The sequence below is a fragment of the Podarcis raffonei genome, chromosome 5 (assembly GCF_027172205.1).
Source record: "Podarcis raffonei isolate rPodRaf1 chromosome 5, rPodRaf1.pri, whole genome shotgun sequence".
NCBI lineage: Eukaryota > Metazoa > Chordata > Lepidosauria > Squamata > Lacertidae > Podarcis > Podarcis raffonei.
In genome coordinates, this window is record NC_070606.1 from 55853005 (window position 1) to 55875819 (window position 22815).

Sequence of the window (22815 nt, forward strand, 5' to 3'; positions counted from 1 at the left end):
AATGGCAGCAGCAGCTTCTGCATCTACTGCAAGGGACATTGGACACCTCCAAGCCCTTAAAAATAAATCACCCACCTACACTGAAATGGTGCCCATTTTGTCCCCCTATTTTGCACAATAAGTTTTCACCTGGAAAATTTCAGCACTACGGTGAACAATGAAAAGCACTCTGGAAGTGCTAAGGATTATTCCTGGTTATTGAGCGGACATCCACAGGCTATTTGGCAGGCCATCAACAAGAGTAACTAGATTTTGCTGGAAAGTCTTTTTATACTTCCTGCTCCACATAAGGCCTCCAGAAGTGATACTGCTGATTTAATCACTAGTTAATTTCTGCATGGAAGCTTAAGCAAGCTTGTGCTATTGTTCATGACTCTAATCTCACCTTAATATCACAGCTGCTATTCATCACTGTAATTACCTATTTATTTAAGTAAATGGCTATTGAAACTTCCAGGTATAGTTTGTATGCAATATCCTAGCTGGGTTTATGGCTGAATACACTCTCAATAGGGAGCTGTAACCAATCCTGTGTGTTTGAAAAATGTAATTGCATGATACATGTGTTTTCAAACATGGGTGTGGATCATTCATTATGTGGCATTAGGTGTCCCACTCAAGTCACTTCTAGGCTTTCAAAGCTCATCAAGGACTCAACATGCTCAGTAGGCACAGAGTTCTGGAGTAGAGGGGATGGGTTGGAGTGGTAGGAACCCAGAACACTCTGGTTTATTTATTTAAAATATTTATATGACACCCCATGATTATGTTCACAGAGTGATTAAGACAAAAATATAAACAGATTAAAATACACAAATTAATAAAGCATTAAAAAACTCAACTGAAAGGGTTTTAAACGAATTAAAAGTTCTGTGGCAATAATAATAATAAAAGGTCTTCCTTCACCTGGCACCAAAATGACTTCAATGAAAGTACCAGGTGAGTCTCTCTGGGGAAAGTGTTGCAAAGCAAGGGGGCTGTCATTGAAAAGGCCCCCCTTGCCAGAAGCCACCCACTATACCTCACCTGGCTGGGTACCTGGAAAAGGATATAGAGACAGGCAGACAGGAGACAGACACCCTGACTGAAAGCTATGAAGGACTTTCGAGGTCAAAACTGACCCTTTGAATTGAGCCCAGAAATAGTGTGGCTAAGTCCCTGGCATGATATGCTTGTACCATCTAGAAGCCTGAAATCTGGATGGGTGAACTGCTGTTAGAGTGACCAAATGCAAAGCAGAATACAGCTGCTATACCTTTAGGTGCTTTGTAGAAGGGGACATTTTGTCAGATCGAATCTTATCGTACAGAGATTAGGAAAGCTGCATCTGCTGAAATTCTATATTCTAAACACCTATTAAAAATACAATGTCCTCCACTGAATCTGGTTACTCTAATTATAGTAATTGCCTGGTACTGACAGATAATATTGATGGAGTGAGCATCCCAGAAATCTGTAGGAACGGTGAAAATCAATGGGATGCAGTTCTCCTTGGATATCAAATGTATTGGAAGGACGAAGGAGCTGCTTATTTCAAATAAGGCGTAAAGCCCAATATATTTATATATATGGGTGACACCAAAATGCTAAAAGAATTCAGCAAGGCAGCTTAAGTAACAGGTGTTTACAGCTACCTTCATGCTTACTGGGTAAATGTTAAAGACGATATTGCAAGGTCCTAATGCTTCCCTTTGAAGCTCTAAACGGTTTCGAGCTCAAGTACCCCTAAGTGGCTTGCCAGATGGGCAGAGCTGCAGAACGTTGCTGCAATTCACCGAGACGGAGGGGAGATGAGCAAGGCAAGGGAGATGCTGCATAGTGTAGGTTCACCATCGGGAGTGATTTATTGGCTCTGGCATTGCACCCTCACAGCACCAACATCCCAGCTGCCTTGCCTAGTTAATTAGCTAAAACCATACTCCAGAATGCGACAGGTGGGTGGGTTTCTGTGCTGGTCCTAATAGGCCAGGTTGATGGTTGGAGATATATTATGAAGCACATGCCACCTGATCAAGTACACTTCTGTACCCTGACCAGTAGAAGAGGTCCCATATTTTATTTTCCTTGGAAAGGGAGCGGGGAGGCAAATTCATCCCAGGACAGGCTGGAAGAACATACTTCTATTACTGTATTTTATTCTGGCACGACTAGTTTAGTCATGCCCATTGTTCAATGCTCCGTAAGGATTAAAATGTTTCTAATGAAGAAATAATAAATAAAATGCATATATCTAATAAAGAGCTGTGCCTTAGGAAAGTTAGTCACGCAGCTGCCAAGGAGAGAGGTAAGTCTTCATTTCCTTGTAAGTGTGGTTGCGATTGGATGCAGTAGGTAGGCCTTGTCCAATTGCTTGGGAACAGTGGCCACAACCCTATCGAATCCAGCATATAGGCAAGTAGAAAACTGCCATGTCCATCCACCTCTTATAAATTTCAATATCTTTTTTTAAAAAAAAGTTCAAAGGTAGCTGAACAATATTAATAGCAGGTCAAATCTAGTCAGGCAACTCTGAAGCTTCAAATGATATATGCCTACAAGTTCAACAAAGTACTCCATGAGAGGAATTCAACATAGCCCTGTAAACCTCCCTGTGATGCTCTGATGAAGGGTGGAATATGAATTGAATAAATAAGATAATGATAAATAATAGCACTAAGAAGGCTGTTCCATCGGCGCGAGCATTTCAACTGATAGAACTATCTCCACTCTCTTCCTCCACATGTCATTTCTCCCAATCCCCTGAGCCAATCTGGAGAGACACTGGGGGCACGCAAGGGAAGGAGAGAGGTTGAAAAGCCCCATTGCACTTGCAGAAGACCTCACAAAAGCTTTTTGCTAACGGAACTCATTAGTTGAATCTGATAGAGGCAGATTTAGGGGAGTATGACTGGTTCGGTCGCACTAGGCATGGAGCCTTGGGGGCATCGCAACTAGGAGGTACAATGGAAGGCAAGAGGTGGGAAGGGGGATTTTGGTGCTGCTGAAATTGGAGACCCCAAGGTCCACCACTGATTCTGGTCCCATATTTGATCCTCTATTTAAATCTCTAAAACAGTCAATTCCTAGGACATTGCGCAGAGATCAATATTTACAGCAACTTGAGGAAATCAGCATTAGTGTGGTAATTTGCCACAAACCACAATCTTAATAGCTGGAATGCATGAAAAATGAGAAGCATTCTCCTTACCAGCTCCAGGTCACCTTCACTGCCTTTCCTTCTCTCAGAGGTGTTTTGATGGGGCAGTATGAAAAGCTCTGCAGAGGTGGGCAAACCATGGAACACAGCCACCAAAACTTGCTCTTCAGGGATGCCAGTCACCTAAAGAAGAGGGCCAGAAGGAGGATCAGTAGTAATCATAAGGGTACTCTTTGTTCAACTTCTTGTATGAGTTCTAATATGAAAAGAGAAGATGAGAAAGCATTGGGTTCTTCTATACATGAGATACCAATGGTTTTGCAAGACCAAACCATACTTCTTCTCAACAACCCCATAAAAATGAAAGTTGTGGTCATATCCTGCTACTGAGAAGATAGGTCAGAATATACTGGTAGATCTTGGATGATATGAAGTACATCAGCAAGATGTTCTGACTCCCTAAATTATACTGCCGAAATGTAAAAGTGGTGTGGAGGGAGAGAGACAGTTGTTCCATTCAAGTATACCACTCAAAATACATTCCTAACCTCAGATTTGCAACAGCAATCATGCATGATAACATTCAAGAATCCAAAACAATCAGCTGCATTATTATAGCATACAGGTATATACATTTTTGAATGCCAGCTTTTCGCTGTTTGATCCTAAATAGGCTGCACAGTATATTGTCCTAAAGGTAACATAAATGTAAAATCAATACTAATACTGTAGTATACAATTTATTGTATATTTTGATTGCATAAATAGTAATCAAGCCACATTATTTCCCCCCAGCTATAGATAGCTGCTGATAAAACTGCAAATGCAAAAAGCAGGTGTGATTGGGCTAGAACAGACCAAAAGTTTTCTTGGAAGCTGGCATATTTGAACAATGTACTGCTTGCAACAGTACATGCTTGCAGTACATCTTGTTTGCAAGATGCTGAAAATGAAGCTTGCTTACTTGCTTGCTTGCTTGCTTGCTTATTTATTTATTTTCTCTGAGAAACAGGAATGCATTTGATCAAAGGGAGCAAAATCATCATTAAATCACACTGAGAAAGTTTTTCAGCAGTGGGGATAACAAGTAAGCAGCAAAACCTGCAAATTTTCACACTTTGTTTACCGAGTGCGAAAACTCAGTATGCCGAGCAGATTTTAAAAGGCAACATGAACATAAGCCATCTGCAGTGAAAAAGAACAAGTAACAATAAAGAGAAATTTGAGACAAAATATCTGAAGGTCTTTCCTGGATCCAGCTTTACAATCTTCTTATCTTTATATCATTCTTATCTCCTAACATCACAAGGTACTCAAGGTAAGCTGATGCTTACATAGCCAAAACAGTAGTACCCACATACAGGAAGGATGTATCAGCAGGCTCAGGAGACTCCTTAAGTTTACAAAAGTATACAATATATATTAAAAATAAAATAAAAAGTGGGCAAATGCCCTTCCAAAAGAGAAAGGCAGGTTGTGCCTATGTGTGCAACTCTCACACAGTACAACTCAACTATTGTTTCTCAAATAAAAGCAACAGGACATGGTTCTAGAAATAAATAAAAAGATGGAATCCAAAGAATAGTCTCTCTTTAGCTCTCATTGTGTCCCAGGGATCCAAAAAGATGTCGATCTCAAAGAAGTGAAAAATGAACTGCAAAGGTAATGGACAATCATATACTTACTGGAATCATGAGAAATTCCTATATCCATATAATGACAATAATAATGATTATTATTGGAAAACTCAGCAGTGGCCAGAGGATTGGAGAAGATCAGTCTACATCCCAATCCCAAAGAAGGGCAGTGCCAAAGAATGCTCCAACTACCGTACAATTGCACTCATTTCACATGCTAGCAAGGTTATGCTTAAAATTCTACAAGACAGGCTTAAGCAGTATGTGGACCGAGAACTCCCAGAAGTGCAAGCTGGATTTCGAAAGGGCAGAGGAACCAGAGACCAAATTGGAAACATGCGCTGAATTATGGAGAAAGCTAGAGAGTTCCAGAAAGACATCTACTTCTGCTTCATTGACTATGCAAAAGCCTTTGACTGTGTCGACCACAGCAAACTATGGCAAGTTCTTAAAGATATGGGAGTGTCTGATCACCTCATTTGTCTCCTGAGAAATCTCTATGTGGACAAGAAGCTACAGTTAGAACTGGTTGAACCAACTGATTGGTTCAACATTGGGAAAGGAGTACGACAAGGCTGTATATTGCCTCTGCTTATTTAACTTATATGCAGAATTCATCGTGCGAAAGGCTGGACTGGATGAATCCCTAGCCAGAATTAAGATTGCCGGAAGAAATATCAACAACCTCAGATATGCAGATGACACAACCTTGATGGCAGAAAGTGAGGAGGAATTAAAGAACCTTTTAATGAGGGTGAAAGAGGAGAGCACAAAATATGGTCTGAAGCTCAACATCAAAAAAATGGAGATCATGGCCACTGGTCCCATCACCTCCTGGCAAATAGAAGGGGAAGAAATGGAGGCAGTGAGAGATTTTACTTTCTTGGGCTCCATGATCACTGCAGATGGTGACAGCAGCCACGAAATTAAAAGACGCCTGCTTCTTGGGAGGAAGGCGATGGCAAACCTAGACAGTGTCTTAAAAAGCAGAGACATCACCTTACCAACAAAGGTCCGTATAGTAAAAGCTATGGTTTTCCCAGTAGTGATGTATGGAAGTGAAAGCTGGACCATAAAGAAGGCTGATCGCCGAATAATTGATGCTTTTGAATTATGGTGCTGGAGGAGATTCTTGAGAGCCCCATGGACTGCAAGAAGATCCAACCTCTCCATTCTGAAGGAAATCAGCCCTGAGTACTCACTGGAAGGACAGATCCTGAAGCTGAGACTCCAATACTTTGGCCACCTCATGAGAAGAGAAGACTCCCTGGAAAAGACCCTGATGTTGGGAAAGATGGAGGGCACAAGGAGAAGGGGACGACAGAGGACGAGATGGTTGGATAGTGTTCTCGAAGCTACCAGCATGAGTTTGACTAAACTGCGGGAGGCAGTGGAAGACAGAAGTGCCTGGCGTGCTCTGGTCCATGGGGTCACGAAGAGTTGGACACGACTAAACGACTAAACAACAACCACAACAATAATGATCTGCACACCTCCAAACACCCCAGTTGCTGGGTAGATGAATGAGATTAAAGACTGCAAAACATTTGTTATGATAGGAAGAGGATTATTTTTTTGTAAGTCCCTTGTTCAGGGAACAAACTGAATTCAGTTGCATTTCCTTGAAGGGTTTTGCTGGTGTTCTGGAAAGTGTTGGAAAATATTTACAAAGTCCTATTACAGTGCTTGGCTTTAGATAAAAATGCAGTGGCTGCTAATGCTGCTAATTGTGAACAATAGCCTCCCTTTTCTGAATTACCCTGCAATAGATTACTTGGAATGTAAGAAAATCACCCTTATTATTAATTGGTCTGCTTGTGAGTACTTACTTGCACCAAGGCTCTCTTGATGACTCTGCCAATATCCTCTCTCCATTCAGGTATGTCCGGATTGTGATAATCCAAATTGGGAGAGAATGATAATAACTGAGACTGGAAATATTCTGCAGAGAGAGAATCACAGTCAAACTCCATTGTAATCCTGCCAGCCAGCCAGCTGTTTAAGCTGAGATGGTTAAGGTGCATCAGTTTCTATGTTAGACAAGAAAGATCTATTTTACAGCTTAAGGCTGGTAGAGCAGAAACACATGTTCTCAGAAATGCAAAATCCACCAGACATTCGGAATACCAACTAAGTTTTCTGCTCCTTAAATCTATAGGAAGAATCCTTATTCTTGGTCCTCCTCCCAAACTAATTTTTAAAAATTACTTTTCAGATGCTGAAAATATTCATTTTCTGGGCCTCAGACTCACTGTGTCAAACAGCAGCTCTAAAATGTGAAGTTTCATACACCTACCTACCTAACAAAAATGTATGTCTGGAAGTAAAGTTAAAGCTCACCTTTGACTTTCCCATATGATTGAATACTTAAGTATAGCTGAGCAGAGCAGAAAGGTTCCCTCTAGGATAAGAATGGCTTAAATTTGAACCCATAACTTTTAGGAACATAAGAAAAATCTAAACACTTGGTTATACTACTGTGGTGGTGATGAATATTATACATAAGCTTGGTCCCAAACCCAGGGGAACAATACTTAAACAATAACTTCCCATTTAAAAGTTGAAACAATACTATAAAAATTGTTCATTTTGCACTGAAATATCCAAAGAGAAGAGTGAGATGAAAAAGATTGGGGGAAGGGGAGAATAGTGCAGTACCATATAAATTATATATACTAAAATAATAGTAAGAGAGTAAAACAGAGGAAAGGAGACAAAATAGATTGTTTTTTTAATCAACCACTTTTTATCCTATCCTAGGGCACTTTGTATGAGAAATGGGCTTGTTCTTGTATTATACTTGGCATGCATTGTGCTCCACTGAACAAATCCTTACTGCAAATCTTCTGTTTTCCAAAAGCAGGAATTATCTGTTTGTTAGCAGCCATGTGCAGCCATGAGTAGTTATGCATAACAAATCAGATACCAATTGAGCTAATGACAGGCGAATCAGGATACTGCAATTCACGAGACACTAGGAAATTACTTCCTAATTAACTGACTGCAGGAGAGCAAGGGAAATTTCAATGGCAGCCAAGTTTATAGATTCACAGAGCTGGACCTCTTCTCTGAACCATCACAGAATGCCTTCTTGGCATTAGTAGAGTCAGTAAGAAGGAGTCTGAGAGCCTTGCCATCCATATTTCCCAGTGGTCCTGCTCTGTCTCCTCAGCCTCTGTCCCCATCACTCTTTCATTCTCCTACTTGAATTATATGTTCCTTGCCTGTCTCAACTATCTTAATGTAGTTGACCTGATCTACTGTCACAATGGAGCTTTAGAAGCAAGGTCTTGATGCCATTAGCTTAGATGTCATAAGAGAGCCTGGGTAATTGAAACCAGGGATGATGAATGCTTGTGGAGGGGGCAGGGGAGGTAATAGGAGGCCTCAGAATTTTTATGTCAAAGTCCTCAAGCAGTAGATGGACAGAATACACTTGTCAATTGTGTATGTAGTAAAAGGAAGTCCCCACCCTGCACTCAGCTCTCACCTGTGGCTCCTAGAAGCTGTTAGCATGGGACAGTGGCCACACCCTGGGAAATGGCTACGAATGGCCAACTAAACAATGTGAGGGTAGCTGATGGGTCTCAAACTCTTGGTGAGTTAGGGACAGGCTCTGATGGATTGAGTGGATGAGACCAATAGTGGGTCCAACAGTCAAGAAGGTGGTTACTGCATGTGCTGTAGAGGGGAATGAGGAGCAAATGGGGCTTGTCAACCTGGGAAGGTCGCCCATCTAGGAGAAGGAAGACCTCCACTACCTTGTGGATATACATACCCATTCATGGGAAATGCTGAGGAAAAAATCATGCCTGCTGCCTTTCAGGACATGTTCAGGAGAAGAAAAGGATAAGGAGTAAGCCCTACACAAATTGAGAGTGGAGTCCCTAAGATGGTTGGATGGCATCTTGCACACCTCCTTCTGGCAACTCCTGCAGCCAAGCTGGTGCCAAATGTATTGTGAGGCTGAGAGTGGGGTCTTATTGTCAGGGTAGTCCAGGACCTCCATACACACTGCCCAGGCTTGTGTCCTGGATAGGTCATTTCAGTGCCGCTATTGCAGCAAAAACAATGTGGGAGGCGGCAGTTAGGAGTTAGTCTCTGCAGCCACAGTAGATGCCGTGATGCCACAGCAGGTGCTGTGATTCTCCATTGGTTTGGCTTCACCCCCAGAGGTGCACTCCATTATCTCTCAAGAAAGACAGGTGCCAACAACAAAAGGCAGTAACTCCTGCAGGTTTTTAGGCATTGTGTTTATCCTTCATTCTAGGCTCCTTTAAGACCTAAGTATCAAAGGATGTAAGGATGATTTTATGTCTTAAAGGAACCTAGAATGAAGCCTGCAGCAGTTACCTTTGACTGCATGCACAATCCCAAGTGTTTTCTGTCCACTGTTAAACTCTGTGGTGGGTTTGGTGAAGTGGGGGACAGAACTGGAAGAGGAATCAGAAACAGTTGTTGGGGGGGGTGTATCTCTTGAATTAGTCTGTGTCTGCTTACCATGTACAGCAATGTTCTTGGTGTCCTGGATGAGGACACTGCCAGCTGAGACCTGCACTGTGACGGTATTCCTTCCTTCCGTAGTAAAAGTGTAAGAGATGCTGCTGTCCAAGGTGATGAATGGCTGTAAAAGTCATATGTATTCATAGTTAATATATTATTCTATTCCATGAATTACAGGGGTTACACACACAAAAATACGGATTTGAACGCATCAGTTTAGTTTGTATATAAGAGTGGGAAGAGTCACCAACTAGCTCCTAGGAATGTGTGGCTCCTCTAAAGTGGGGCAAATCTGTAACATTCCTGAGAAGAATCCTCCAGTGGCTTCTCCCAGGGAATGACTTATTGTAGGCATGAGGGCTGCTTAGCCCAATCAAGAAGAGGCAGGGGCTAGACTTATTAAGCTTTCTTTCTTTCTTTCTTTTTTTCTTTCTCCAGTGTTTTACCTCCCTTTACATGCACACCTTGGTGAATGCTAGACAGTGAGGCCATAGTGTGCATGTCAGGTTCACATGCCCAAGGCTGATGTAGCCAAGAGGGAGAATTTCATTTGGGTCCTTTGCTCCAATTACCATGGGTTGTGGCTGTAAATATGCCCAGGAGATGGGAGTGTGGAGATCCAGTCCCTCCTAATACCATACATTTTGCATATTGAGTCCTCTTTATGGGTGTGATGGCGCGAGTCAATCATTCAACAAAACAAATCTAGCTTGGGTGCTGACTTTTAGCAGGAATCAAGTACCCCAGTAAATTATTATTCCCTCTCTTCTGCGTCTCAAATAAAGCCCTAGCCATGGTTAAAGGAAACCTGTGGGTAAAAGCCTCAGCGCCTAGGGCTTGCCGATCGAAAGGTTGGCGGTTCGAATCCCCGCGGCGGGGTGCGCTCCCGTTGCTCGGTCCCAGCGCCTGCCAACCTAGCAGTTTGAAAGCACCTCCGGGTGCAAGTAGATAAATAGGGACCGCTTACCAGCGGGAAGGTAAACGGTGTTTCCGTGTGCTGCGCTGGCTCGCCAGATGCAGCTTTGTCACACTGGCCACGTGACCCGGAAGTGTCTTCGGACAGCGCTGGCCCCCGGCCTCTTAAGTGAGATGGGCGCACAACCCTAGAGTCTGTCAAGACTGGCCCGTACGGGCAGGGGTACCTTTACCTTTACCTATCAATAATACAGCTGTTGTTAACCTGCATACAGTCGTATGTTGATGGTCCTTCTATGTCTGCTTGGAGCATGCTATTGGACTGGTAGCTACCTATGCCAGGGGAGAAATTTAGGGTGTCTGTGATGAAAAGAGGTGAACAGATGCCATTGCTTCCTGCAAGAATGAGATTTCCAAATACATATTTGGAAGAGTGAGACTGCTGCTCATTGCCACCTACTCTCATTTTCCCACTCCAATCTGATGTTCCTGTTCTCTATGTGTATGACTGCTGTTAGCAACAGGGTACAGAACCAGGGCCAGGGTACAGGCCTGGAGTATTTCCATGGTGTCTCATCTACAAGGCCTGGTCCTGTTTTGGAATAAAATAGTTTGCCATTATCTGTTTACCATCTGAACTTTGATTGTGTTTAAAGCCATGCACCTTTTTAGCCTGTGATTATTTGGAGGTTATTGTGCCCCTCCCAAGTTTCTCTCACTCTCTTATCCCTGCAAGTCTTGGCATAATTTTTTTGAGATGAGGTCATTCTTTTATGCTCAAATTCTACATAAATTCTACATAAACCCTTTGCAGGGTTACAACCCACTCTGGGGACTTCAGCAGTGCTTTCCAAGTCAAGAAATATATAAGAAGCCAGTTTTGTTTTAAAAATTGCCTCCCTTTTATGGTGTATGTCCTATTAGATCATGGCTGATTTCACCCCCATCACAGAGTTTTAACATTCAGGTAGCTCCTTAGATTTAATTCATGCACTGAGGTCTGGGAACTAACTCTAAATTAAATCAAGGAGTTTAAGGTTCATTTGCTCAAAACCTATTAGACAGCCAGACACATTTATTAAACTGGACCTGTGTTAATCCAAGCAAATTGGCCTTTAGGTATATTGCTAAAGCAGTGGACCAGCAATTCACTACAATAGCTCTATCTAGAAAAAGAAATTAAGGCTCGTCTAGGGGGGTACCTTTACCTTTTTAGGATGTGTATAAAATGGAGCTGTATATTGCAGTGGTACCTTTAAAGCAGGAGGCTACAGTGAAGCGATGAGGCTACAAATAGCCTAAATTGCCATCTCTGTCTGCATCACTCCTCCCATGGGTTAAAGGCATCAGAATCTGGCTATTCTACAAAAATCAAAGTCAGTTTATACTGCACAGTGTCTTCGGTTAACGTCCTAACTGGCAGTGCAATGAAGTATTTGCCTGATTCTTGCCATCACACTGCCAATTTGCTGTTTTAATGTGATAAATCTGTTCAGGAAAAATTACTTCTCATACAGTGAAAAATCAATCTGGCTGTGCCACATGGCAAGCTGTAATGCAAAATCAAGAATGCTGTTTGGCCACAACTGGTTTTCAGACATGTGGAGTGGCTATCGTATTTACAGCAGAACTTGAATAGAATCAATTTTATCCCAAGCTTGAGTCTGAGATCCCCCCAACCAAGCTCTCACCTATCTGTGGTACCAATCTCATTCTATCACTGTACTCAGCAATATGGCGGTTCCACTGTGGAATGCCAGGTTGGTTCATAATAAAATCATGCTGATCCATCATGCTGACTGTCAATGAGCAGGCTGACCTGGTGTGTACTACCAAGACCTGGGTAGGGGAAATGGGTGGGTCAGTTCTGACTAAACTCTGCCCACCAGGGTACACGTTGCAATATTAGCCCAGACTGGAGGGGCAGGAAGGAGGTGCTGCTGTAGTCTATAGGAATTTTACTTCCTACCACTGGAAAATCCCTCTGTCTTGGAGAGGGAATGGAGGGTCTGCATCTGGTGTTGGGCCAGAGGTGCAGCCTAGGGATGCTATTGGCGCACTGCCCACCCTGCCGCTCATCATAAGTGCTTTTTTCCAGCACCAACAGCAACATCAACCACCCCAACAGATTAATGCCTACTATAAAAGCAGCAGCAGTACCCACCAACCATTATTTGTGAATTACAGGTCATGCTTTTGTTTGGATCAGTCTGAATATTAAAACTGCAAAAGACTTGCCTGGTGACTTAAATAATAGGATTATTATGGGGCTACATCAGCAAAGTCCTGCAATCAAGCTCTCCAAAGAGCAATGCTGGGGAACTGGGAAATGTTGCACATCATGTTGAGAAAGTATTTTGCTTTTGCTTAAACAAGAACATTGCAGAATGTGTGTCATGCTGTTGTTTTTAACCCATCAAATTTGAAAAGCTTTAGTGTAGATTTTTAGACTTTGTGGCTACAGATCAGTACTCCTGTGAAGAGTTCTAGGATTGCTCCCAAGCCTCGTGGGCTTGTGGTGCTCAAGGAAACAATCCCTAGAGTTCTTTGCTCCTGCAGAGTGCATCAATAGAGGTCAGAGAGTAATAACAACTCAGAACAGTGGAACCCCCCAGAGAGAATAAAGGCAGAAGGGCCCTGGGAGAACAGCAGTTTTGTAGCTGTTTTTAGCTCCCTTCCTTGTGAATCAGTGGAAAATATCAGTAAATCCTCAGACTATCAGAATGGCAGCTTAGCATTGCTTAGTATTCTGTTCCGGCCTTCCCATGATTATTGCCATTTTGCAAAGCCAAATACTATTACCAGCTTTAAGCTGCCCCTTATTTTGGTGCCATTTTGCATCTGCAGCTTAAAGAGCTTTAAGTTTGTGAGTGCACCCAGGAATCAGAGGCATAAGCATAGATAAGATTTAAATTGCAGGTACAAAAATGCAACTACAATTACTCTCATTTGCAAATTCCAAGTATAGATATCTCAGTATGTGAGAGAAACTACAATGTTTTGTTCTTTAAAAAAGGGGGGGGGACCACCACTATTTTAGGTTCCAAATAGTTTCCAACCTAGCAAGTCAAAGTCAAATAGATGTCTTCTCTGACTAAATGCCTGCTAATGGCACTATGTGATGATGCTTCCTGGGAGGTATGTGCCAAGCACACTCACAACTAAAATGACTGGGGACCTTTCCTATGTCCCACTCTTGCCCTAGGGTACAACATGATCTGATTCTGGCAAGTGGGGTTTAGATCCCCTAGGTGCATACTAGGGCACAAACGAGTTTCACACTGGACAATGGGTCAAGTTTGCAGGGCTCCATTCCTGCCCCAAATGAATTCAGAATACATCCTATATTGCAGTGAAATGAGAAGTAGCAAATAAGCTCTATTTAAGGAAAGCTCATTCACTAATACTGATCTTCTCATTTAGGAACTGCTGATACATTTGTGAGGAGCTGCTGAATATAGTTTGAAACCCACAGTCTTTCAAGTAAGACATGAAATCCCAGTTTGTGGCTAAGCAATTGTACCAAGAAAATATTTTATCTTCCAGGTAAACATCTAAATTAAGCAATCACTAGAACATTCCCCCCACAAATATTTATACAGAGTGCTTAGTATCAGAATAATTTTTATCAGTGTGGCTCTATGGAATAGGTGACTGATTGCGACTGAGCATTCAACAGCACTTTCGCTGTTCAGTTTCTCTGAAATGTCCCCAAAGGCACAAACAGCATGGACAGCCTAAGAGAGTGCTGCTTACGATCTTAGCTTGAATTCACAGATGCCAAAAGTTATTCAGTCCCCATTGGATTTAAAACACTGTGTGAGATTCTAAAATTACAAGTGTGTTCTGACATTCATATTGGAAATGATGCTTATTTGATCACCAGTGGTTTTTAAATGCTGGGCAGAAAGCCCACCATTATCCAGTAGATATAGTGGTGTATAATTTTGAATTCTAGTAACAACAATAGCTTCTGCACACAATGTTCCAATAATAACCAACTGCACATTGTCAGAACTCATGCAAACAACTAGGGGTGGTACAAAAACAGAGAGAAAGAGAGAGATTGAGAGAGGGGCAGTGGCAAAGTTTAGAAAACAAAGAAGCTTTTTTTCAACAGCAAGGAAAAATTACCTTGCTTTTACCATGGCTTCAAATACGGTGGAGCACCAAAACATCACACGATTCAAATATGAATCCTTTCAAAGAAAATAAACAAGGTTTTATTTTTAAAAAGGCTCAAACCTTTGTGTTGTTGCCGAACCACCAGAAGTATGTGAGGGTACCCGACTGATTGGGCCAAACCACAGCTGTGATATTTACTTCCTTATTCCTGATAGCCACAAAGGGGACCCTCAAATCGACACGCTCTACTGGACCTGTGGAAAGGAAACACAGTGATATGTATTAGAAATTCCTTCTGTACAATTCTAATTTGTGCAAAGTGTACAAATTTTAAAGCGGCTAAATGCAAAAATGCCTTTTTAAAAAACTTAATACACTTGTAGCAACCAAAGGTTGGTGTATAACAGTATATACAATTCCGCCTGTTGTACTGACAAAGAAATGTGCAATGACTCCAATTCTTTTCTTCTTTTTTAAAATTGAACTTGTCTCTGGCTTTGCTAACCAGTCATAATAGGGTTAAAGATCACCATAATATCCGAGTCAGCTATGGAAACTACTTAACCTTGCCTTCACTGGTAGCAGTGATGTTCTACAAGTATGATCTGTGATGGCAATTTCACATGTCCATTCTGGGCAAAGTGATAATTGCAGGCAGCAAACATGGGGTAATTATTCAGAGTAGATCCACTGGGAGAAATTCAATGCTGCGCTCGTCTCATTGTCACTTCAGTGCAAGCGTCTCTGTTTGCAGATGAAACAATCTCCTCTCCTCCCCTTACTTGCTGTTTTGGGGTTTCTCCTGACTTTCCAGAGCAGGTCTGGGGGAGGCTTGGAGGGCATGAGAGGAGAAAGGGCATGAGAAAGCTCCACTGAGCTAGCAGGAGCCCTTGTGATGGCTTCCACTAGCGTTTTGCGTTAGTTGAATCCCACCCACAGAAATGAATGAACATTAGGTCCATTAATTCCAACAGGTCTACTGGGAGTACAACTTAGTTGAATACTGCCCATAGTCACTTGTGCATAAGCCTTCAGTCTGTTGTGCTGTATTTCCTTACATTTTAAAACCGTATGCCATCTTTCTAAGTTATTGTACTAAAGCTAGTTTACAAACTACAGAACTGTCAAAATACACAACATAAACCACATGGTCATCTTAAATAAATCCAAATATAGCTAAAACTTAATTAGCAAAATTCAAGAATCCAGTGTGCAATGTATCCTCTAGCAACTATCAATTAGTAGTCTAGTTCCAGGATCCTTATGGTTCATTTAACTTACCGTATTTTTCGCACCATAGGACGCACTTTTTCCCTCCTAAAAAGCAAGGGAAAATGTGTGTGCGTCCTATGGAGCGAATGCAGGCTTTCGCTGAAGCCTGGAGAGTGAGAGGGGTCGGTGCGCACCGACCCCTCTCGCTTTCCAGGCTTCAGGAAGCCATCCGCTAGCCGTGGGAGACCGAGCTCTCCCACGGCTAGCGGAGCGCTGCATTAATCCCGAAGCTTGGGGCTTGCGGAGCTCAGCGCGCCCCAAGCTTCTGGGTGCCGGCAAGGTCTCCGCTAGCCGTCTAGACCTTGCCGGCACCCAGAAGCTTGGGGCGCGCTGAGCTCCGCACGCCCCAAGCTTCGGGATTAGCGCTCCGCTAGCCGTGTCTAGGCTGCAGATAGCAGCCTGCTTCCCGGAGCGTCGGGCGCCCTGAAAGCAGAGCGCCCGGCGCTTCGGGAACACATCCGCAGCGTGGGGAGCCTTGCAGGAGTTCCCCGCAAGGCTCCCCACGCTGCGGATAGCAGCCTGCTTCCCGGAGCGTCGGGCGCCCTGAAAGCAGAGCGCCCGGCGCTTCGGGAACACATCCGCAGCGTGGGGAGCCTTGCAGGAGTTCCCCGCAAGGTTCCCCACGCTGCGGATAGCAGCCTGCTTCCCGGAGCGTCGGGCGCCCTGAAAGCAGAGCGCCCGGCGCTTCGGGAACACATCCGCAGCGTGGGGAGCCTTGCAGGAGTTCCCCGCAAGGCTCCCCACGCTGCGGATAGCAGCCTGCTTCCCGGAGCGTCGGGCGCCCTGAAAGCAGAGCGCCCGGCGCTTCGGGAACACATCCGCAGCGTGGGGAGCCTTGCAGGAGTTCCCCGCAAGGCTCCCCACGCTGCAGATAGCAGCCTGCTTCCCTGAGCATCGGGCGCCCTGAAAGCAGAGCGCCCGGCGCTTCGGGAACACATCCGCAGCATGGGGAGCCTTGCAGGAGTTCCCTTGCGGGGAACTCCTGCAAGGCTCCCCACGCTGCGGATAGCAGCCTGCTTCCCGGAGCGTCGGGCGCCCTGAAAGCAGAGCGCCCGGCGCTTCGGGAACACATCCGCAGCGTGGGGAGCCTTGCAGGAGTTCCCCGCAGGGCTCCCCACGCTGCGGATAGCAGCCTGCCGCCCGGCAGGTGAGGCACCCTGAAGCAGAGCACTCCGCGCGCCAGGCAGACATCAGCCAGCCCCACAAGCTCGGGGGACAGCAGGGAGGCGCAGCGCCACTATCCCGCTGTTCCTCGACCTGGTTCGGTTTCCCTGACCTGCTTTTGGGGGGGGAAATAAAGGGAATTTTTTTCCCCTTTATTTCTCCCCAAAAAAACTAGGTGCGCCCTATGGTCCGGTGCGTCCAATCGTGCGAAAAATACGGTACTTGTCAAAAGGTGAAATCTATGGGCAGAATCTGTTTCTATATTCTACTTAGGCACAGAAATAAAAGTTTAAATATATGCAGATGCCCTATCAACTGTGAAGGATACATGCATGTAAGATTCAGGGATGTTTCTTTGAAATCCTTGGAATTAGGGTCCCATTCCATTTCCCAGTTACTGCATCTGAGACATATTTGAAAGGGATACACCCTGAATATTGTACATGATTACTTTTCAGACTAGGCATGGAGCATAAGAATTTGTTCTCATATCTTCGTTCTTACAAAGTACCTGAAATATTCTGGGAAGCTACCTATAGAAAAGAGTGCTTTTTCATACAAGACCAAGACCAAGCACATATGAAGTTGCAGATGTTATGAAAACAGAAACTAGACTGGCAGGTGAAATGGTTTGACTTAAAGTTAACCAAGTTACTGCAATGCCCTCAGAGCAAAACAGCAGACTGATAGTTAAGCTTTCATTTCAAGAAATTAGGCATTTAGGTTGTCACCAAGAGTGGACAAAAAAAAAAGTTACAAACAGATGGGAAAATCTGAAGTTTCAAACTGAAACTTTAGTTTCTCTCTCCATCTGGTTTCCCCCCCATTGTTTTCGTTAGCAAGCGTGTATGGAACTGAATGATAATTTGTCATTGTTCTGCAGTGGGCATGCTCAAAATAACTGATCATTTCTTGAGCCTGCTCAGATATTACAGTCAGGTAAACTGCTCTAATTACAAGCAGGTGGGAGATCTCACCGTTAATCAACTTATTCTCTAGGCCAGTTCTAATATATTGTTTTGCATCCATAAGATGACTTTCTGAAAGATTCCTCAGTGCATACACATTAAAACCCATACATCACAATGCAGACACCAATCTGAAAAAAACATTTATCTACACATGCACGCATGGACACAATAAGAGCCTGAATGAACCAGTGGAAATGCATATGCAGGGGATGTTTCCAAGTCCTTAAAAAGTTTGTGCACAGGCCCATTACACAGATTTGCATAAAATTTGCATCTGCTCATTTATAAGTTAGCAGATTTAGGCCAATTTTCATAGGGAAAGCTGTCCTGTAAGCAAATATAGCATTTTTAAAGTGATTTTTTAAGAAAACAGGGGAAAGAAAGATTTGGAATCGATTGCAAAAGATCTAGGACTCAGGCCCACTAGGCCACCCCCCTTAACACTTCTGCTGGTATGAAAGCTCAAGGTCCAATATGTTCTGTCAGCATGAGTTTAAGAGAGTTTGCATAAAATATTTTTCTTCCATGGATATTTAACACTAGAGAGGCTTAATTATGCGTATCTGACACTGTAATCATGAACCTTATTCTTTGCACAGTCTCCGTGGGATCTCATAATAATTAGTCCTGGCTGGGAAAGGTAACCATGAAACATAATAAGATACTTCTATATACGGTCCTAGTGGAAAGGGCTTGATCTTTTGCACACATTCCACGTGAGTGCATGCAAAATGTTTGTGCAATGCAAAGCACCCACTAGCATAACCAAGGCTTGAAGGGCACAAAACCTGATATGAATGGCATCATTTCTCTACCAGGGATGCTGGGACTTTAAATAATACCTTCATTCCAGCAGGGAAATCAAACTTGTAAATACCTATCCCACTTCATCACTACCCCAATAAGTATAGTAGTAGTAGTTATTTATTAAATTTCTAGACCACATGTCATTTGAAGACCAGAGAGTGGTTGACAATATAGAAACACCAAAATATATTCCATAATAGGAAACAAAAACAATACCCTTTAACCCCACCCTCCACCCCCGTTTGAAAGGCCATGGATTGTTTAGATAGCCAAAGGCCTGGGAGAAGAGGAATATTTTTGCCTGCCTAAAGATATGTAGTGAAGGCACCAGGTGAGCTTCCCTGGGGAGCATTTCAAATGCAGGGAGCCACCACAGAAAAGGCCCATTCTCATGTTGCCACCCTCCAGACCTCATGAGGAGGTGACACATGAAGAAGAGCCTCACTCTTGAGCATCAATTTCTCCATGCAACCTAATTCAATCATCTTTAGCAGGAATATTAGATTTGTGCAGTTGAAGCACAGCTCAGTCTTATGATTCTCAGTTGGTTAAGATGAATAGGCAGAGGTGGGAGAAATCCTAGATTTCTTGCTGGCAGTATTGAAGAAGGAACCATAAAGACTATAAGGTACTTTAAGACATGCAGATGGAGGGTGATGTTTGAGCAATTCATGAATGCATTTGGTTTCCATAACTTTTACAGCAGCCTTCTGCTATTTGACTACAACCCACATATTTCCCAACCATTGGTCATGCTGACTGGAGGCGATGTGAACAGAGATCCGTTTAACTCAGTATGATCTACCCAGGGCAGCCAATGTAATGGCTTCCAGAAATTGTTGGATTACAGCTTCCATCATACTTGACAAATGGCCACGAGTCCAACAAGATATGGACTTTAGATGTTCAGTGCAAATGAAGCCTGTCTCTCTAAAACTAATTGGAGAATTCTGTATAAGAAGAGCAAAAAAACTGAGTTTCACAATCTTTCTTTGTGACATTATCACCAAAAAAACATTCTCAGGACTTGATCCCAACTGTTTCTTGTAAAAGGCTGACATCATTGTTCCCTGTAACTTTTTGCCTGCCAACCTTCAGTGCAGAGAATCTGCCAGACTTCTTTTTAATGTCCTACTCCTCTGATCCTTCCTTCTACCCTCAATCAGTAGAAAATAATAGTAGCATCTTTCATTGCTGGCATGCTTCAGGTGAAGTGCAAATGAACAGCTGAAACAATCATATTTCAAATACATGGTTTGCACTCTGAAACGTCAAACTCTGAAATGTGAGTTGCCTATGGTTACTACACATGATACTTGCACCCAAAAAGCAGGGTTTCCCAATCTTTTAGGGCCCAGGATCACATTTAGAAATATAAGCAACTACTGTGGGTGTCACAAAATATTCATTTCACAAAAGAAACACTGGTGATGCCCAGAATCCTTCCACCAAAATTCCTAGAGACCACTAAAACACAGACCAAAAAGCAGACAACCTCTACCCCTCACAAACAACCAAAACAAATTCCAATAGAAAATTGGGAGGAGTGGGGTTCCTGGTAGATGCCAAGGGAACCTTCTGAGGGTGCCACACTAGGAACCTTAGCAAAAAAAGAACCAGGAATCCAAAAACGTAAGAAGAAAATATTTTAGGAAATACCTTTTCATAGAATCAGCAGCAATTCAAATTTATCAAGGAAAAGAAATGCAGATGGGCAATATCCAACATCACACAACTAGATTTTCCCTTACACCTTCTTCCACCTGCAACACCCCCCCCATTCCACTCCAGAGAGGCACATGTGTGTTCTGCCACTGCTGACTGTTCTATTGGTGGAAAGACACTGCTGGATTTCACTCTATGTTTTCAAACCTATGTAAGAATATTATATAAGTTCATGCAATTGTTTTATTTACAGTTCAGTTTATGGCTGTTGCTTTGTGCCATACATTTACAATTTGTATATTTGTTTTTAGTGTATTTGAAAAAGCTGTATAAATTCTCACCAGTTTTAGCCACTCCAAAAAACTCTAAAGTTTAATTAGCTGCAAGTTCAGAGCAATGTGCTCTGTTAAATACAATTTATAATAGGTTTTTTTTACAAAAGAGGCAAGGTTTTTTTACAAAAGAGGCAAGGATGGAATTGAGCATGGGGTCAAGCTGATAGGACTCCTTAGGTGAGCATTGGTGAATCATTGCCTTGTGCCCAGAAATCAGTGTGAGAAGTTAGTCCTAATCAAGTGAAGTCCCAGTGATTTCAGTGGGGATAAGTTCAACTCTAACTGGATCCACCCTGTTGGTCCTTGTTCACCATATGTAAAATAAGAACATTCAGGCTGAAATCCTATGCTCATTTACCTCCCTATGGGACTTACTAGTGTACAGGATTGTGCTTCAAGAAGATATATTACAAGGTTGTCGTACAAATGAATGAGATAAGAATGGTAAAGCATGTCAAACAGTAAAAAAACAACCAAGTAACTGTAATATGGAAAACAGGATTTAAGGATGGAGTCTTCCAAAACAATGAACTATGCATGCAATCTATGGAGGGGCTTTTTCAAAGCTCACTAGAGGTAACTACTTACAGATCACATGCAGGAAGAGTGCTGCCAGATCAGAACCCAGGTTGTTTTCTGCATAGGCTGTCACTTGGAAGATCCCAGTGCTCTTATAAATGTGTCGGATACCATCCTCTATAGGGCTGAAATTAGCATAGGACACAGCAGTACCATCTCCAAAATCTAGTTGGATATTTGTCCTCTGGAGATCACCCTGCAGAAGGAAACACAGTGGTTTAGCAATGTGGCTGATAAGGGTGATTTATGTTATACACTGCACTGCCACTAAGGAGAACCTTATTAGCATAAACATGGCCCAAAAGCTTTGAACTTTTCCTGCAATGCAATAAGTGACCACCTGATATTTGCTGCAGGATATATTTAGTAATAAAAAATGAGAAAAGAAAAGAAAGGCAGGGAAGATTTTCTAAATGTTAAAGTTTTCACCATATAGTTTAGGGTTGGTTGATTTATATTTTCCCTGAAAGGAATTTGGTGGGCCAGCGACTAATGTCTAGGTGTAGTATAGGAGATCTAGCATAGATTGTTACAGGTGAGCGATGACATTCAAGCATAACCTGTTGTATTAATTTTCTACTTCAGGGGATCATAACCCACTCTGCAGTCTGAAAGGATTCTGTTCTGTTTGTTGAGGAACAGAATCTAAGCAAAACAACACACCTCAGAAAGAAACAAAGAACCACTTGGATATGCTCAAGGAAGTTTCAGAGAGTAGAATGAAATTATTTTGCATCTCCAAAGTCGTTTCAAGATCTTTAGCCTGAAAAGGGGTTTAGCCCACACGACACTCACATTTTACTAAATAGGAATGTAAATAAATGCAATTCCGCTACCTGGTCTACTCCAGAAACACAGTGAAGCTGGTTTTTGAGAGTTGAGAATAAAAATCGGATCTCCCAGCAGCCACTTGGGTCCCCTTTAAAAGCCTTAACTGACTCTTTGAATACAGTGGATTTAAGGATTTCTGGCACTGTAGCACCAGCCATAGTTCAATGACAGAGCATCTGCCTTGCAGGCAAAATAATCCCCATCATCTTCAAGTATGATTGGGAGAGAACTCCCGACTGAAACACAAAAGAGCTACTGCCAGTCAACAAAGACAGTTTTGAACTGGGTGGACAGTGGTCTGATAAAGGCAGCTTCTGAACATTTTATAAACAATAGTTAGCCTCAAAATTGTGTAGCACAGAAAGACTATTGGTTTAGTTGTTAAAGGACCAGGATCTCTGGGTTTAGTAGCTAACAATGTCTTTTTTAAAAAAGTTAACTGCTCTTTTAGAACTGCGTTTGCAAGTCTTGAAAAGAGATAGCTGCTTCGGGACAGATTGTTCCTCACCACGAATTGCCAAAGAAGGAAAGTGATCTGTTGGCAGACTGTTATATATTGCAAAACAAGAGGCCTTGACTGTGGTTCAGAAAATGTGTGCATGCTATAACCATAAGCTATTAGAGTTATCTGTTGGATGAAGAGATTCCTGGCAGAGCCAATGCAAGAACTTCCTTCTTTTGCCTGAGAGATTTTTGGCACTGAGAAAGTATAGCTCTAAGTTGCGTTAATCAGTGCTGCCATAGCTTAAACACTGATAATTGTGCATCTCCTTATAATCATATCTGGCCTTGATTAACCAGTTTTCTTCCAGAGGTCAATTTATTTCTTTCAGCATACCACATAGCATGAGACAAGGAGAGGATATTTCATTACT

The 22815-nt window shown here is 42.7% G+C and overlaps 1 protein-coding gene across 1 annotated transcript in view; it reads right to left on the reverse strand.

The window, feature by feature from the left end:
* Positions 1–22815, reverse strand: part of SORCS3 (sortilin related VPS10 domain containing receptor 3) — a 431276-nt gene that overhangs the window by 23176 nt on the left and 385285 nt on the right. Inside the window, exons 19-23 of the mRNA XM_053389270.1 lie at positions 21119–21305; positions 14437–14570; positions 9274–9397; positions 6603–6715; positions 3188–3319 (exon numbers count right to left, since the gene is read on the reverse strand). Coding sequence (XP_053245245.1) covers positions 3188–3319; positions 6603–6715; positions 9274–9397; positions 14437–14570; positions 21119–21305 — 690 coding nt within the window. The remainder of the gene's footprint in view (positions 1–3187; positions 3320–6602; positions 6716–9273; positions 9398–14436; positions 14571–21118; positions 21306–22815) is intronic.